The following is an 18,828-nucleotide window of genomic DNA, read 5'->3' as shown; positions in this document are numbered from 1 at the left end:
TTCATTATAGATAAAAATTCTCATTAAAATAGTACTTAAATTTATGACGGAAAAATAAATAATTGAAAAGTTGATTGTATCATTTGTACCAAGCGGATAACAGGCACTGTAGGCAGTTATCATCAAGTCTTCGTCCAATGCGCAGGCGGAGTTTTCGCGCGCATGCGTTTTGACAAGCGCGGGAAAATATTCTGTTACAATTGTGCGCTAAAATGTCTTTAATTGTTGAAAGTTGAATTAAATTAGTATGTAGTGATTAAAAAATATAATTACAATGTTATTTTAAATTTGTTTGTTGCAATTTTTATCGTTTTCATCTTTATGGTTGAGGTCTATGTATGTGAGTATAAAATATAAATAATATCGACTTTGTATATAAAAATCATTTAAATTTATGCTCAGAATATATTTATTTATACGTTTGTCAGCTTTATCAGCTGTTGAGACCATAAATTAATTCATTCAAAAATTTAATTGCCTCTTTTTGACTTCTTAATAAGGCTCTTATGATAAAATTGCAGTGTTCTCATTGTAAATGTATGTAAAAAAAAACCATGGTTTTCAGCAAGAAAAAAATATATAGATAAATAAATCAACATTTAATTTAAAAAGCATTCACTGCTGTATCATTTAAAATGATTGTGTAAACTTAATTTTTGTACAAAAACGTAATTGTAGGTACCAATCTTTATTTGACCTTTCCCAGAACTTGATATTTTTACCTTTTAAAAACGATATAATTCAGAAATTAAAGATGCGTTGTCTACATAAAAATATATTTTTGTAATTAATATTTTTTATTAAAAAATGGTTTGAATTACAAAATTCATACGGGATTACCTTATTTTTAACCGACTTCTATAAACGGAGGAGGTTCTCATTTCGAATTTGTTTTACTAGGTGTCCTAGTCAGTAGCGGCGTTAGGGTAGGGCGAGGCTGGGCGACTGCCCAGGGGCGCCGGATAAAAAGGGCGCCGTAGACGCCCGTTTAGGGCGCTTTGCGCAAAGATGTCTCATCGCTGCAGTGGCGTAGCTAGGGTATTTGCTGCCCGGTGCGGCTTAGGGGACTTGATGCTCTTTAAAATGGTCTAAGATCTAAAAAAAAAAAAAACAAAGTGATCGTCGACTTTGATGCCCGGTGCGGCTTAGCGGACTTGATGACCTTTAAAATTACGAGGACACAATCTAGCAATCTAAATTAACAAACTTAACAACTATGAAAATAAAATTGCAGAAAACATAGACTTTGAATGCTGAATGACTTTGAAGTTCGCAGATAGAAAGGCTAGAAGAAGTGAAATTTTATTAGTTTTTTTCATTATTATTTTTTTTAAATAGATGGTTATTTCGTTGTACCCATTCCCTTTTTTGTATGTTATTGAATTGTAGTTAGGGGGCGCCGAAAACCGGGCGCCGGTAGTGCTAAAACCGGCACTGGTCCTAGTAAATCTGATGATTCTTTTTTATTTGAAAGCTGGTGCTTCCAGCGTGGTCGCGTTTTAATTTAGTTCCGTTCTAACAATGCCATCCATGAGAAAATTATATAAGTCTGCAATTTGCATAGTTTACTGTTTGAAATCGGTTTTTTTGTCAAAATATATTATAAACGAGGAGACTTTTCATTTCTTCGCTCTAGCACCAAGGCAAAATTCCGGCGTTGAGATCCGCCACTCAAGATGCAGTGCTTCGAAAAGGTCGGCGGAAAGTGAGGAACGGTGTCTCTTAACACTAGGTTCTCTCTGCCTACCCTGCTGATTTTTAATAAAAAATAATATTTTAAAACAAAATAATATATAATTTATCTCAATTCATAACTTTTTTCCTAATCGATGTATTTACGGAAATTAGGTATTACATGCAACATAACATTCTTGTGCACTTATTCCACTTAACTTAATTTTATAAATTACATTAATGCATATTATATTTAAATATTATTTTTATAAATAATAAAATATTATTTAAAAACATTTTTAGAAAAATGTTGAAAGTGGATCCATTGCGGTTGATAGGGCGCGTCTTCCCTATTGTCCACTGGGCGAGGACGTATGACGCGCAGAAAGGGATCGGCGATCTGATCGCGGGAATTACAGTAGCACTGACATTGGTACCACAATCTATTGCCTACGCTTCTCTAGCTGGATTTGAACCACAGGTACGTTAGAACTGGTGTTGTCACGTAATGTGTTGTATAAGAATATTTTTAAGGTTCCCTACTTTTTAAAGAAAGAAGGTACCCTTATAAGATCACTTTGTTGTCTGTCTATCTGTCAACAGCAGTTATCTCAAGAACGTTTGGAGATATCGAATTGAAATTTAAGCCATATATTCAGATCTACGGCCCCATGATTTCCTGAAAAAATATTTTACTCCACATTTACTTAAAAAACGATATTGCTGTTTATATAGTAACAAATGCGTATTTCGAAACTATCAAGAGTATCAAAATTCATAGGGTACTTCCTACTTATTTAGCAGCTAGCATCTAGAGGTAGTACTAGTTAGGAAAAAGGTTAAATCCTAAAAAATAATAGCCTTAAAATATAGAAATTTTCATACATTATATATTTACAAAAAAAAATGCAGCAAAGTGCGTTTAGTATGTATGTATTACAAAATACATTTTTATGATATCTATACAAGTGATTAATGTCTTTGTAGCGTAGGTCAGTGAAGGAAGATTGCAAGCGACAGGGATTACATCCCGCGTGATAAATGTGATAGACAAGTTAAATTTAGGTACAGTTTTTTTGGCAAAGATAAAACAGAATGAATCATGTTTTGATAGGTAAAAAAAAGAAGTTATATAATTAAATTAAATATTCCTACGTCTACCTGAATTTCATGGGACACAAATAGTGGAAAAAAAAGTAATTTTAACTAACCGTTTTGAGTAAATAATAATTAGATATTTTTATAATTTTTAATATAAATAAATAAAACTAAGAATTAGAAGTCATTATACTTCATTAAATGAATAATCGTGTAGTTTAAGCGGGCGAAGCCGCGGGCGGGCCGCTGGTATATTATATTTAAAATTGTAGGTAATTGTCGTAATTTTTTTCCAGTATGGACTCTACGCGTCATTCGCGGGCAGTTTTGTCTACGCTGTAATGGGTACTTGCCCACAAATCAATATCGGACCTACTGCACTGTTGTCTCTCCTTACTTTTACATATACTAATGGAGAAAATCCTGATTTTGCAGTTTTATTATGTTTCGTTGGTGGAATATTTCAATTGTGCGCAGGCGTCGCACAACTCGGTAAGTTATATTCTTTTATAGAATTGATATTATAAAGGAGCTCAGAATAAAAGTATAATTTAGTACAAAGGTTTATTCGTTCGTCCACTGCTCGTCTCTGACTAGAGTGATATACAAATTAGAAACACTTCATAAGAAATCTTAGAAAAATATTAAAGTGTGTAGATAAATAATAATATGACAGACTGAGTGACTCTACAAGTATTGATAAGTATACGAAAACAATGTCTATACAATTATATGTAATTTATATAAATAAATAAAAAAAATAATCAGCTTCACGCTGTATACCGCATACAGTAGGGTAGGCAGAGGGCTGACCTATTGTTAAGACACTCCGTTCCCTACTTCCCTACAGGACGAAGTGTTTCAACACTTTCCACTTGCTTCACTCACTTGCAATATGTAGAAGATATATTAAGCTAAAACAATTACGACATCGATTTTGAAAACGATAAATTGAAACAAAGAAGAATATTTAAAAACAATTGAAATAAGTTTAATTCATATTATACGTATTCACAATTTTCTTTGTATTATTAACCATGGATAATTGAAGATAAACTTACATTCCAGATATGTATATTATTTAAATATTTCAAATAATAGCTTATAATTTTAAAATATTATAATAAATTTTATTATAATAAGTGTGACGCTATTGTAATGCAATTGGCATCCGCCTATCGATATAGACGCAATATTTAATTTAATCATTATTTTATTTAGGAATTGATTAACGTATGTACCTATTTATTGCAGGTTTCCTCGTAGAATACGTTTCCTTACCGGTGGTATCTGGGTTCACATCAGCTGCTGCAATTACAATTGCCTCTTCACAAATCAAAGGTCTGTTAGGCTTAAGATTTAATGCAGAAACGTTTATGTCGACTTGGAAGGGAGTATTTGATAACATTGGGAGCGCCAAACTGGAAGATACGTTACTTGGATTGAGTTGTTGTATCGTGCTTATGGGGATGAAGGTATGTACTTAAGAAAGAGAGTTTTTAAGCTTTTAAATTAAGACAATTTTGTAATAAATTAATTATTATAATATAGTAGGTATATTATTGAAAACTAATAAAAAAAAATCTGCTTCACGCTATATCCCGCCCAGCAGGGTAGGCAGAGGGAACCTAGTGTTAAGACACTCCGTTCCCCACTTTCTGCCGAATTCCGGAGGCATTGCGTGTTGAGTGGCAGAACTCAACGCAGCGCTTTGCCTCGACACCAAATATTTCACTTCGATCCACGACCATCGCGTTACAGTCACACCCTTGTGCCGCTAAGCCACGACGTAATAAAATGTACATAATTAATTATGTTCATAATGTTCGTAATAAAATGTTCATAATTAATCAGATAATGAAATAACGAGTATAGAGAGAGTGAGTGAAGAACCAAATTCTTCATCTTAATCTAAAAATCATATGTTAATGAACGTTTTCGAATACAGCTAAAACGTCGTTTAATTCACGTCTAAAAATATAGATAATGCAAAAAATACTTAAAATATTGTATTGAGGATTTTCATTCTTAAGCTTTAAAACTAATCATAATTTAAAACAAATTTTGGTCGGTCGTTCTAGTACTTGATGATATTTCATCCAATCTTAATCGTCGTTGCTTTAATTGACGTAAGTGCTCACTACCGGTACATTGTTGAGTAGAATTTTCTCACTGATGTCCTTGTCTCAATTTTAACTGAGGCATGTTATTCCTATTATACGGTATTTTAAAAAACCTGAGTAGAGTTTTTCCCACGATTTCGTCTTCTTATATTTTGGTTCTCAATTGTGTGTAAGTTTGTGTAAGTTTATTTGTTTACTATAAATTGTAGATACATTTTTAGTTTCTTTGAAACAAATTTAAAAGCTTTGTTGCGAGCCTTATGGTTTGAAACCTATGAATGACCCGCGTTTGCAGTGTGCACATATCTAGATCTGGATATAAAATAATTTTATGTTTTTCTGTAAATTACGGCAATTTTTGCGCCGAAAATAAAAAAAAATCTCAAAAGATTATAACAACGATTTATAAACCTTATAACTCTATAGATAACCATACAACCAATTTTCCATCAACCATACATCAAATATATAATATTTTCAAAAATGTACGATGGAACCTAGGACTATTTACCAGTAAACAAAACGTACCAAACTGAAAAAGTTTTTAGTTTTAATTTTTATCCATTTTTTGGAGGTGAGGAGCGGTGTCTTAACACTAGGTTCCCTCTGCCTACCCAGCTGTGTGCAGGATACAGCGTGAAGCTGAAAAATTATATGGATTAGGTATACCTATTCCAAATTTTTATTGCCATAATGGCTATACTGGTAAATGGTAAAATAATTTTTACTTGTATATATAGGTGCAAATAATATTAACAATATCTAAATCTAAGCTAAATTACTATAATTTTAGCTTAGATTTAGATATCATAAAATGACATATACAAATGAGTGAGAGAACAGTGATAACCTAATATTTTATCAATTAAGACTTTAAAATAAGAAATAAGATCTAATTCAAATGACAATGACATACATTTCGTTAATCTGATACTATAATTAATCTGAAAACCTTAAGTTTCCGTTTTAGATAAGTTCTGTAAGTAAATCATCACAATAAAGATGGCTCATCTGGATTTTTAATATATCTTAATATGTATTTTAAATATAAGAAACTTATCTATGCTTTTTATTTAAATTTATATTTGCAAGGGTGATATTGGTTCGAATCCACAACCAGTCTATTTTACAGTCAACTTCGACCCCTGCGCCACGACTGGCCTCTAATAATACAGTTATGTTTCAACACATCCCTTCAGTAGCAGCTATTTGCGTTCTTCTTCTTCTTTATATTAATTATTTAATTTTAATAAGAAAATCTGTATTTCTTTTACAGGCATTAAAAGATTTTCGTTTCAAGAGTAAAGATGAAAAGAATAATCGTGTAGTTGTATTACGTCGCAGTTTTTGGTTTGCCGGCGTTTCTAGAAACGCTGTAGTCGTTATTATGGCGTCAGTCATTGCTTACTTCGTTTATGAAGATACGGATTCACCTTTTATACTTACAGGTAGGATATATTTCTTAATTATGGATGTATTAATAATAAATAACCTATAAAGTACGTTGCTATTTTACAATACGGTAAGGTAATTTACTAAATTGAATTAATTACGTGCTGAGGAGGAACTGCTACGGGAAGCAGTAGCTCCTCTAGGATAGGAGGAGTTGAAGATGCACATACTGCCTTTTCCTACCCTTTTTCTACGCGCCCCGCGATCTCCTTCAACAAACATCATTGTTGAATAACATCGATGTTGTTCTTTCGATTTTTATCGAACATCGATGTTACAGCTTCGATGTTGAATCCGTGTCAACATAGATATTTTTCTAACATCGGGCATCCCTAGGTTACAGTGTATGAAATTTGTATGTCTGGATGTTGACAATATAAAGGATTGTTAGGTTGGGGGGTTGTCAAGTCTGGGGATTGATAACTAATAAAGAACTAAATGTAAATTCTATTTCGACAAACTCCATAGAATTTAGGGGGTTGAATGTAACAGTATGTACCTTGGGTATGATGTAGTTTTATTTCGTTTCGTTTTACAGTGTATGGAACCATCAGTGTGCGAGCCCGACTGGCTCTTGTTCGGTGTTTTTTACATTAATCCACTATACTTATTTAATTCCAGGTCGCATAACACCAGGTATTCCCAAGCCTGGGCCTCCACCGTTCACCTCTCTTCGCGGCAATACAACTGTTAACGCGTTAGAAATGTTCGCGCACCTCGGCTCCGGTCTCATTGTAGTACCATTGATCGGTGTCATATCGAATGTTGCTATTGCTAAAGCTTTTTGTAAGTATACATTTTTTAGCTTCAGTGTTAAAACACTACGTTCCTCACCCACCCAATTTACAAGACAATTGTTGAGTGGCGGAACTAAAAAAAAAATATTACATTAGCTCGAGAGGGAGAATCGAACTCACAACTGTCGCTTTTACAGTGTGCCTCTGCCATAATGTAGTAGTAATAGTTTTTAATTGTAATAGATTTGTGAAAAAGTCGTAACTAATACGCATTATCTCTGTCTCTTTTTTTTTAGTAGCATTTCGTCTTTCTGTCTTTTTATTTTTACTGGCTAATCCAGAACAGCTGAATTCATTTTATGGGACTTTCACTGACCGATAGAGAAGGTAATGAAGCTACTATTCATCCCACAATTCCTACGGGATATGAATTTACCCGGGAAATCGTACGATAATTTTTGCGGGCAATATGAAATAAAATCCCAAAAAAATTAAATTACGATTAATTTTTTTCCTAAATATATATGTTATTAAAAGAAGCGGGCGAAGCCGCGTAGGGGGCACTAGTAAACTAAATAAATGTTGAATATGACCTGACCTTCTGTTAACAGAGGTGATTCGATATTTCAGCGAAAGGCAAAACGTTGGACGCCACTCAAGAGATTGTTGCATTGGGCGCTTGCAACGTGATTGGCGCTTTTTTCCGCTCCTTTCCTGTAAACGGTTCATTTACTCGCAGCGCTGTAAGCGATGCTTCTGGTGTGATCACGCCCGCTGCTGGGTTTTATACAGGTAATATTATTTACACGGAGTTTACAGCTAATTTTGTTAAAACTTCTTGATTAAATCATTGCAGGGATCCAAACTACCTTAATAACACTAGTGTGTTAACTAACTAATGTGTGTGTGTAATAATTAACTTTAAATAATTGACGAGATATATACAATTGACAATAACTAATTATAACCGAAATAAATGTAAACTAACCGAAATATATGTTTTTAAGGGATAAATAAATAATTATTAGTTTATCTTTCTTTTGTTATTTCTTATTTAAATAGATTACTAAAACACTGTTTAAATAAAACAAAATAATGTAGATAAATTAATTAGAAATAATTAAGAATATGATAAAAATTATTAACAGTTAAATTTTAACCTAAAACACGTTTAATTTAACAGGTATAATAGTACTCCTGACACTGGTGCTGCTAACCCCGTTCTTCTTCTTCATACCGCGTGCGGCGCTGGCTGCCGTCATAGTGTGCGCGGTATTACATATGGTTGATCTTGCTATTTTGAAGAAATTATGGAAAACTAATAGTAAGACTTTTTTTAATTTTATTTATTTATTTATTTTTTAATTTTATGTTAAATTTATGTTTAGCTTCACGTTTTATCATGATGAGAACGTATTGCTTAGTTGGATTCAGATTGCTTGGACGGTTTCCAAAAGGCGCGGGTTCAAATCCCGCTAAGTTGAAATTTGTATAATTGTTTTCTAAAAAGTAAATAATTGTTTTTATACTGTGTTACATTTTTTTTTTTTATTATTTACCAGGGTTAGATTTGTTCCCATTGTTTGGCACATTCATTTTCTGCCTTGCATTAGGAATAGAAATAGGACTCGGCTGTGGAGTCGCCATAGATGTGATTTTAATTGTTTATTATCAGTCAAAACCGTCTTTTGATATAAGACATGTTGATGTAAGTATTCCTTTATATTTGTATAAATCCAATCAGTTATATAAATATGAAATAAGAATCGTTATATAATAAATAAATAATTAATAATATTATACATTTTTTTTTATTTTAAGACAAGTTTACAAACAAAGAAAGACTTTGATTTGTTTCATAATTTAGACACACTAAACGTTCATTACAGGATGGTATATTTCCCGCACACTATGCAGTACACCCGATAGGTGGATTTCATTTTGCCAGTGCTGAAAGAGTACGTTCTCAATTGATCTCGTTGAAACACAAAAAAAAGACAACAGATGTTAGATTGGAAAACCTGACTATCATATCTAGTAACTCTATTACGGAGGCGAGGCGCGCGGACGTGCTAGTGGTGCACTGCGATGCCCTTTGCAGGATCGACTTTACGTTTTTACAGGTATGCTAAAACTAACCTCTTTGAAATAAATAAATAAAATACTTATATTATTTTAAAATGTTGTACACGACAAGAACAGCATAAGTAAACAACTAGATTGATATAAAACTTAAGGCCGTCATGGCGCGGGGACACAAGCGTTCGTTTCCCACTCATGGTAATTAAATGTTTAATATATATATTCTCCAAATAATATATTTATTCTCCAAAAAAGAGCCGCAAGATATATTTATAATCTAAGAGCTCGAGATTCTCTGCGAGATGTTTTCAAAGATGCAGGTATTATTACAGTTGCTTCCCAATTTCTATACTATAATATTCTCTTTGTCCGACAAAATATACATTGTCATAGCAAAAATAGTGACAGTCATACGATAGAAACGAGAAATAAAGATAAGCTTGTTACACCAAGTTTTCGCCTCCAAAAAGTTAATAAATCTTTTATGGGTCTGAGTATACGTGTATATAATAAAATTCCGCAGTGTATTCTTAGTTTGCCACTACAAAAATTTAAAATATCTGTAAAAAAAATTCTAACAAGTAAAGCGTATTACACTGTTCAAGAATATTTAGAGGATAAGCATGTATGTAATTAAATGTAATGCAGGATAGCTGCCAATTAATGTAATAGATTGTACCATTGATTTTGAAAAGAGCAACTGTTGAGTTTCTTGCCGGCTCTTCTCAGCAGAACTGCCTTCCGAACCGGTAGCTTTTTGTTCATATGTTCATTCTACGATTCAAAAGTGCTTATAATAATTGCCTATTTGAATAAAGAATATTTTGAATTTGAATTTAATATTTTCATTTTCCTAGCTATAATTGGACTGTTGGGTGTTTTTTATTTTTTCGGGGGTTTTTGTTGTTTTATTCTAACAATACTTTTTATTTCAGAGCTTAAAGATGATAGTTCAAGAATGGTCAAGAGATGGCCGAGTTGTGTGGTGCGATGTGAATAGCACAATTAAAGAACAATTGAATAGCATTCTGCAAGAGCCCTTATACTGTGATAGTAGTAATTTGAGAACTTTTTTATTAGGTAAGTACGTATATCATTATATTATACTTAAAAAAAAATCAGCTTCACGCTGTATCCCGCATACAGCTGGATAGGCAAAGGGAACCTCGTGATACCTCCGTTCCCCACTTTATGGGGAATTCTGAAGGCATTGCGTGTTGAGTGGCAGAGCTCAACCCCGCGCTTTGCCTCGTCATCAGAGCGAGGAAATGGAAATATAAATGTACATAAATATTTCACTTTCTTAAGTGGGGATTACACCCTTGTGCCGCTGCGCCACGACGGCCGCTTGTATTTTATACTTTAGTTGTTATTATTATTGCTTATTTTGTTATTATTATTTATTTTTTTATTATTTAAGATCCATTAGAACATTTTTCATTTTGTCTACGTCTGTTTCTATCATAACCACCATTTTTCCTTTTTTTTTTGTTTTTTTCTTGTATCTGTTTTATGTTTAAGTTAATTTATGTTTTTATACAATAAAACAGTAAAAATATTTTGGATGTACATTTAGTATTCATGACTAAAATGGATAGCGGGACATTTAAAAAGAATATATAAGAAAGCAAAAATATATTTTTTTAATTTCTTGTCTGTCTGTCTCAAAAAATTCGGCGTAAAGTGAGAAACGTAGTGTCTTAACACTAGGTTCCCTCTGCCTATCCTACTGAAAGTTAATAAGTATGTGTTGTAATATGCGCTTATTTGAATTTTATTGTTTCAGAAATAACAATGCCGACACAATCTGGTAATAATAGTGATACGACACTTTAATGCAATATTTTGTACACATTTTGTATAATTATGGTTTAACATTTAGTGTAACAAATTTCTTATGCCATTTTAGAATTAAAGTTTGTGTGTATATATAATTATGATTGTATAATACTTTTTCTTTAAAAAGTCTTATCTATGTCTAACAGTATTATATAGATAAGTACATAAAGTTTTTACAAAATAAGATAATCAAGTGTTACTTTCCTAACGTCAAAGTTATACTTAAAACATTGTAGATGTAGATATTTCTAACAAGATATTGGTTTTTTACTTTTATTTTGTACTTTATCTAAATTAAATTAAATTTTTATAATTTTTTTAGTTACCCCTGCTAAAAAGGATTAAAATGGTGTTAGAGAGAAATAATACCGCATTTTGTTTGAAATACAAATTCTTATGTACAAACACTTTTATAATGTTCAGAAATTTTCTTTGTTTATTTATTAATGTTTATAAAAGGTACACTGTTATTATAAATTGTATAAATGCTGATAATAAATGTTAGAAAGAGTTATCAAATGAAGGAATATTGTTACTTTTTATTTACTGTTATTAACTTCTGTTGCTAAACAGGAAAGTCACCGCCAAGGCAACATAATATATGAAAAAGTGTGTAATCTCAGTATTCTTTTAATGTCTTTTTATATTTATAGTGAAATAAATATATTAGTAAATACAAATTTTTCTCTACTCACCCATCAATATTATTATAAATTCATAAGTAACTCTGTCTGTATGTGTCTGTATCCGTTGCAGCCCTATTACAGGGCTGGCATGAATCGCCGTGAGCCTTTCATCATTACTTACTTGCAAAATTTACTGCTAAATTACTTACGCAGGTATACTTTTTTTTAAAGAACTTTATCGTGACAACGACATGCCGCCCTGTTTGCTTTACATTTTAATTAGTATTGATTACAGTCTCTCTTAAATTAAGATATTAATTTTACTTCATTATTTTCTAATACTCTAATTGCCTCATTATATTTCAATGCATCATTGTGATCTAAATTACTGGTTAAACTTTTATTTTATCATAGAAGTTAAGCCGTCTCTATTAAGATATTGCGCAGGCAATGAATCACAAATTTATTACCGAGTAAGGATGTTAGGGTTTCCATTAAATTCCAGGTCTAAGGAAAGGCCTTAAAAATTTCGTCTGGGTTACACTGCCCCATTATTCTCTTTTTTGACTTAACAATCTCTGACTCTAAATTATTTAATTTTAAATTATCTAATCCTATGAGATCCTATTATTATCTGCTACTAGTGGACCCGGACGCGGCTACGCCTGCTTCAACTATAAGAATATTTATTAAATATATTCATTAAATTATTTTCAATTTTCAATAGAATTAGTAAGTAAATATAAGCTTAAATAATCAAAAAGAATAATAAGTAGATACACATTATTAGAAAAAATTATCTGAGTTATTGAAATTAACCAACAAAAGGATTAAAAGTAACTAAAGGATAGATATTCTTAATATTAGAAAAAGTACCTAAAGTTTTCCGTACGTGCGTACATAGATATCGACTCTACGAAACAACTAAACATTTCTCTCTATTAAGCAGGATAATTTTAGCGGGCAATATCAAATAAAATAAGAAGAGAACCAAAGTGTAGCTTAAATTAATTATAAACAGCAAATAAAGTTCGAAAATGTATGAAAAATTATAAAACCGTCAACGTCATCTGCCCGTTCGCGTCGGTCATACTGTGCCGCCCGTAGGCTAGGTCATTTGGAATCAGTGACATCTCCTTAATTATTTATTAGAATATTATACAGTAAACTATAATTTCAATCTAGATAAAATGTTAATAGTGACTATTATATTTATTTTCATAAGGATGAATATCAAAATGTCGCGGTAACGGTTGCGTAGCGACGCGACGGTTGTTATTAACATGGCAGACTAAATTGCATGTCAAATTAGAAAGTACTTTAAAATATATTAGTATATATGTGTAATGTAATGTTATATAGCCTATAGCACTTCTGAAGAATGCAGCTTTCATACAAAACAAAAACAATGAAAATCGGACCAGTAGATCCAGAGATCTTAGCGTTCAAACAAACAAACAAACAAACAAACAAACAAACTCTTCCGCTTTATTATATTAGTATAGATTGTCTGCGGGCCTGACGCGGTTCAGGCTCCCGCAACCTACTGCCCCTAGGATGGTAAATCTTGAATTTTAAGATTAATATTCAATGGAGCAACACGAGAATAATTCAAGTGTTAAGTACACTTGATATAACATTTCTATAGCACATAACTATATATCATTTTTGATTTCAGTATATCTGGAACGGTGCTTGTGCCAACCCGCGTGACTCCCCACGCGAATATCGAAGTGGTGTTGAATCTCCCGCGGATATCCTACCGGCTGCGCCAATGACGTTTGCGACAGACAGATCAAAAAACCGAAATGATTTTAAAATTTACTTTAATTATATTCAAAATTCAAACAAATTTATCCTATGAACGATGATTCCACTTCTATATGGGAATATGGAATGATCATTCTCACAAAATATATTATTTAGTACATTTATAGCAACATTACGGTATTTCTATATAGACAATTTATTTTTTTAAATATAAACTAACAGAAGTTCAAATTATGCGCTCGTCTGTGATCTTGGTTCTGCTTGCCTTTGATCTCGAACGAAATCTCCGTGTGAACACTTCCATCTAAAATCTTTAGATTTGTACATCTGTACATGTAGTGTAGTTGTATAACTGTCTTATATTCATTAATTTATTGTTCTGGTATATTTTTTTCTGTAGGTGTTAGATGTGGATAGTTAAAAAGGGATTTAAGTAATAATTTTATTTTGTAATGTTTCTATGTTGTATATGACATTTAGAAGCTGTTCCCCATATTTCCATTAGATATAGAAGATGAGATTTTACTAGTGAGTTATATAATTATTAGTCGGACTCAATGTGGAACTCATCGAGCTACTGATTTAAGTATATACATAAGACTACAAAGTTTATTACAAATATAATCAATCTGTGCATTCCAACTGAGGTGAGAGTCGAGCCATATCCCAAGGTATTTTTTTTATTCTTTTCTTTCTTTTCGTGTATCCGTCGCAATTATGCTACGGATAAGTTTTCTTATCCTCTTTTTTGCTCTTGGCATAGCTTTCAGGGGCTGTCTAAATTGACTAGGACTTACAAAAGCACCTGAAAATACTGGTGTACTGGTGTACTACTGAGTTAGAGCACTCAGGTTTTGACGGATGTTGTGCCCAATGTGATAACTGTACCTGTTTTAATGGCCCTTGTTGTGAATCTAGCTTAGGCTCTGGAAAGGCTTGTATTTTTCTATATAATCTAATCGTAAGACAGCTCTTGCTGAAAAGTTAATTATTCTCTTAATTCCTCGGTTAGTATAACATTTTCTAGAATCGAAGGACTGCTTGGCTCATTTAATTTGCGATGTTTTAATAGCCAAGATTCCATAGCGGCATTGTAATAAGCTTTGAATGGAGAATAAACAGCTAAATACAGCTTTGCTGAGGTATGCGGGTGCGGCGCGAGTTAAGCTCGCTACGCCACTGGTGTAACGTCAATATTGTGACTCCGTTTTCTTTTGCTATATTCAAGGCTTCAATAAATAAATGCGATTCATGATTGTCCATTTGGAACTCTTCTTCCTGGCATTAATCCCGGCTATATCAGGGTCTGCCTTCCTGCTCAACCTACTCCACTTTGCACGGTCTTTTGCGTCCTCGGTACTATCTGGAGCGTACACAAAAAGGTTTTTGGGGTTATTTATTCGCGAAACAGCTACATATAGTTGACCATGTGAAAAACAATGAGTACTTAGATCAACCCCAGCAACGGATAATGTCTGACCATGAGCTTTATTTATGGTCATAGCGTAGCAGAGATTAACAGGAAATTGAATTCTTTTAAAGGAAAAGGGAAAATTATTGGGAATAAGGGGATCTCTCGGTATGAAAACATTGTCACCGGCGCCACTACCGGTTAAAATTTCGGCTTAGATGACGTTTTGCTCCAGATTACTGGTATTGGGTCGAGTGCCGTTGCAAAGTTTTGGAGGACATAAATTTCTGAGAAGAATTATCGGTACGCCGACCTTTAAAACAATTTTATGGGCTGGAAGTCCAGGTGTGTTGAGGGAGTTGAAGAATTCAACGGGTTAGTGCGGGGCCTCGACTTTTTCCATAACGGTATTTATGGATGTGTATTTTACACTTTCCGGAAACATACATTGATATTTTTAACTTAATTGCTGTCGCTTGGTCAATCAAAATCGCACGTTGACATAGCCAACATCCAGATTTATTTCCGATGTCTGTGAAATTTTCGTAAACAGAATAAATAAGATGATGTTGTGATGTAACAAAACAACAAAGATTTTGCATCAAAATAATTTTTCCATGTTCTTGTACGGCGGGATATGTGCCGTCACCTATTTTTAAGAGTAAATTAGAGAATTCTTGCGCATTTTCGCAGCTTCCTAACTGTGCACGCATATTTATGTCCACTATAAAAGCTTTTCAGACAGGCAGCAATTTCATCGGCTTTTGTTCCGCGAGGTATAATCGGGAGTGACCGCCGATAATTACCACAGAAAAGGAATGTAATGCCACCTATCGGTCGATTAGTGTGCCTTATATTACTTTATTACAAATACACGCAAAGTTCTTTCAACAGCTTCTACAGCTTTCCGATTTGCCATCGTGCATTCGTCCCATATAATTAAGGCGCAATCCCGTAACAGTTTTGCTCTATCGTAATTTCATAACACATTGCAAAATGGGTTCTCGGCACTGTCTAAGTCTAGGGAAATTTTAAACATAGAGTGGGTTGTTTTTCCTCCTGGCAACAATGTGGCTGCTATCCTGAAAAAGGCGACAGCAAGGTGCAATTTTTTGTTCCCCTATCCTAACCAAAATAATATTGGTAAGGAAAGTTTTACCAGTTCCGCCAGGCGCATCTAAAAACAGGATTTCACCTGATGCGTTATAGATGCTGCAGCATACTTTATTAAACGTCTGGCGCTGTTATTTAGTCAAATTTTCGAGGCCACTTTGTAAAATATCTGCGACTTCTACGCGATTATAACTAATTTCCGAAGCGTAGTCCCGTAACAATCTCTTGTATAGCCAACACAGACCTGTTGTGACAATTTTCACGTACATTGTGAGGAATTTCTCCATCGGTATTTAGTTGAGCATGTCTTACAATATCCTCAGCAAAATTGTCGCGGTACTTTTGCCACAACTGTCTAGCATCCACAAAAGGTCAGTAATATGGCAAATAATTGGAGTTCTGCAAAAGATGTCGGACCTCTTACTATATGGAGAAGAAGGCGTAAACAATAACATTCAGAATTTTTTTGGGTGTACTGTGTACACTTGTCCCTCATAACGTGCTCTTTAAAAATACTAGGATCACCATCCACAGCAGTTCCACGTATCTTACGAAGGAAAACACCTTGCTGCTTGTTATAAGTATAATATCATAGCACCTCATTATACAAAAGAGACTTTGCGAAATGATCTCTTTCTCAAACACGAAAGAATGCAAGCAATGTAGTTTGTCTTGGGTTGGCTAACCTTTTTAGAACATTTTCAGCTTGAAAGTACACTCGTTGCCCACCTTTAAGGTGGACGTCTAGGCGAATAACCGTCGGATGTCTCTCATGTATCGGGAAACTTAAAATACGCCAAACTGTCTCAGAGGAACTTATGTTACGACCAGACTACTTCGTGTAAGTTTGAAATGCTTTAGATAAAACTTGCGAATACGGGGTACCGTACCGTACCGGGGTGCTAACCCCGTAAATCTATTGTCTCATAGCTTACCAATATAGCAGTTTTAATTCGGGTTCACCAATATAGCTGTTCTAATCGGGATCACCAATATTTTTGATGGGAAGTTGGCTTCCGACGATGCCTGGAATGGCTCCGCAAACGCTCTCTGAATTTTGATGGTACTGAGTTATGATGTATCTAGGTCAAGAGTTCAGTTCAGATACTTGCTTCGCTGGATTTGCTGCATTTCTTCCAACATGGAGGGTGCAGGGGGTGTGGCCATCGCAGACTTGCTTGCGACTTGTGGTGATGAGGGCGTTATTTGATGCACCTTGTCTGCCAGGTCAGCTAGGGTTTCACTAGGTAGATCAGGCTGCGAAGCAATAACAGTTTGAATATTTTGTGGTAATCTAAATAACCATAATATTTAAAAAAAAAAAAATAGATAAAGATAACCGACCTTCAATCTGTGAAAATCAAAGGGCTGGTTCTTCCGGCCAGAATGGTGGAATACGCACGCCAACTCTACACACGTTGGGTGTAATCGCGCCCTCCATAGTGTATTAGAGGTTACCTTGTAAAGGTAGTCAAAACGGCCTCTTGCCGTTTTTAATCTTCTAGCCAGCAGAAAACAGGTATTTAGTGCAGTGCTCACTAATTTCGGCTGATGTTCGGAGTCCATATTTCTGCGCATGTGTAAACAGTTAAGTTCTTAATTTGTTTTGTCTAAAATTGCACAGAATAATTGCTCAGATATGCTGGCCGCTGGTTTCCGAGACGACAGCTTTCTAACTCCATTATATTAGTTCATTGTCTTATCTCACAATCACAATCATATTGTTAATTTATTGTATTTTTCTTACTTTTTAATATACTTATTTCCATTTTTCGCTGATTTACCTTGATTTTTGTTGTATTTTGTTTGTATAGATCTAAATTTGACAGCTATACAAAAGAGTGGGTGAGATGATAGTATCCATGAGTTCCATGACAATCTTTTTCGTTTTCAAACTAAAATTACCTTTTGAAACGTGTCCTAAACTTTTCCCATGCTAATTTTATTCATTTCTTAGCTAATAAACTAATTCTTTAGGTTTTTTTTATATGGAATAGGCTTGCGTTTGACCGCATCAAATCTGGTGAGCGTTGATGCGATCTACGGTGGTGCACGCTTGCCTAGAAGATACCTATTCACCCTATCTTTGCACACCACCACATTCTACATAATGTAGCAATATCATCAGCAAATCTAAGATGGCTCATATAATTCCCGTCTATATAGATACAGGTTATTATTTGTTCTGTTTTGATTGTGTACAGGTTACTTTTCGAAACACATATTCTAAAATAGCAATAAAAACCTTTGGTGACAGAGGATCTCCCTGTCTCATTCCTCTTTGTATATCTATCTGATTTCCTCTATTCTACTTTCACTTTACTCGTGCTATTTCTATAGTCGTATTTTTAATTAGACGAAGTCAACTGACGTTTACTGTGATGTCAGTTTTTAATGAAATAAAAATAGTGTTGTACAAAGTGAATTATTGAAAAAACTCCTCAATGAATGAAATTGCCTCGATTGTCTTGTGAATAGTTAGTGTGTCGAACTGCCGATATCTGGTACGGGGTTCAAATTTTAGTCGTGCTTTGTACATACCAACGAGTTTTCGACGACTATGTTCCTAAAGTATCTACCTTTACTGAATACCGAGTGTTTTAAACATTAAGGAAAACATTGTAAGGAAACAATGTTAAAAAACTTGTAAGACTATCACATCTATCTATATTTTCAAAACATCATGTACTCAGTTGAAACTATAGATGTATAAAATATAACAATTATACGTAGGTAATGAAAATAAAAATGTTTGTTTTTTCGTTTTGTGTTTTAGTTAAATAATATCAATTATGGTGTAATAAAATATTAAAATAAATAAATAAGAAATATCGCTTATACATAATTTGTTTTTATTCATCATCAGATAAAAAATCATCATTGTCGCTTTCGGTGATATTAAT

At 33.5% G+C, this 18,828-nt stretch overlaps 2 protein-coding genes across 3 annotated transcripts; one reads left to right on the top strand and one right to left on the bottom strand.

Moving 5' to 3' along the window:
• Positions 1-114: 114 nt before the first annotated feature.
• LOC146531486 (sodium-independent sulfate anion transporter-like) lies at positions 115-11,685 on the top strand. The gene is made up of 12 exons (XM_085198176.1): positions 115-340; positions 1,978-2,155; positions 3,069-3,264; positions 4,027-4,247; positions 6,172-6,343; positions 6,969-7,133; positions 7,715-7,876; positions 8,268-8,408; positions 8,647-8,792; positions 8,974-9,207; positions 10,102-10,246; positions 10,953-11,685. The coding sequence occupies exons 2-12, from the start codon at positions 1,982-1,984 to the stop codon at positions 11,000-11,002; spliced, it is 1,806 nt and encodes a 601-aa protein (XP_085054302.1). The 5' UTR covers positions 115-340; positions 1,978-1,981; the 3' UTR covers positions 11,003-11,685.
• A 1,755-nt stretch (positions 11,686-13,440) lies between these two features.
• LOC146531485 (uncharacterized) lies at positions 13,441-18,507 on the bottom strand. Of its 2 annotated transcripts, XM_085197924.1 has the most exons (3): positions 18,171-18,507; positions 17,270-17,495; positions 13,441-17,182 (listed from the first exon to the last, which is right to left on the bottom strand). In XM_085197924.1, exons 2-3 carry the CDS (start codon positions 17,489-17,491, stop codon positions 17,021-17,023), a joined length of 384 nt encoding a protein of 127 aa, XP_085054050.1. In that variant the 5' UTR covers positions 17,492-17,495; positions 18,171-18,507; the 3' UTR covers positions 13,441-17,020. The 2 variants fall into 2 exon arrangements, with proteins under 2 accessions (XP_085054050.1, XP_085054049.1); XM_085197923.1 differs by having other exon boundaries at positions 17,270-18,505.
• Between the last annotated feature and the right edge of the window lie 321 nt (positions 18,508-18,828).

Source organism: Heliconius melpomene, chromosome 15 (assembly GCF_056956725.1).
Source record: "Heliconius melpomene rosina isolate 202511_hmr_F chromosome 15, ASM5695672v1, whole genome shotgun sequence".
Lineage (NCBI taxonomy): Eukaryota > Metazoa > Arthropoda > Insecta > Lepidoptera > Nymphalidae > Heliconius > Heliconius melpomene.
This window is presented reverse-complemented; position numbering and strand designations above follow the sequence as displayed.

Bases quoted from the DNA above. Each gene is read 5' to 3' on its own strand.
- LOC146531485 (XM_085197923.1), bottom strand. From the start codon at position 17,503: ATGCGCAGAAATATGGACTCCGAACATCAGCCGAAATTAGTGAGCACT. The intron at 17,183-17,269 runs GTCGGTTATCTT...ATTGCTTCGCAG, and splicing joins TTGATTTTCACAGATTGAAG to CCTGATCTACCTAGTGAAAC.
- LOC146531486 (XM_085198176.1), top strand. From the start codon at position 1,982: ATGTTGAAAGTGGATCCATTGCGGTTGATAGGGCGCGTCTTCCCTATT. The intron at 8,409-8,646 runs GTAAGACTTTTT...ATTATTTACCAG, and splicing joins GAAATTATGGAAAACTAATA to GGTTAGATTTGTTCCCATTG. The intron at 9,208-10,101 runs GTATGCTAAAAC...TTTTTATTTCAG, and splicing joins TCGACTTTACGTTTTTACAG to AGCTTAAAGATGATAGTTCA.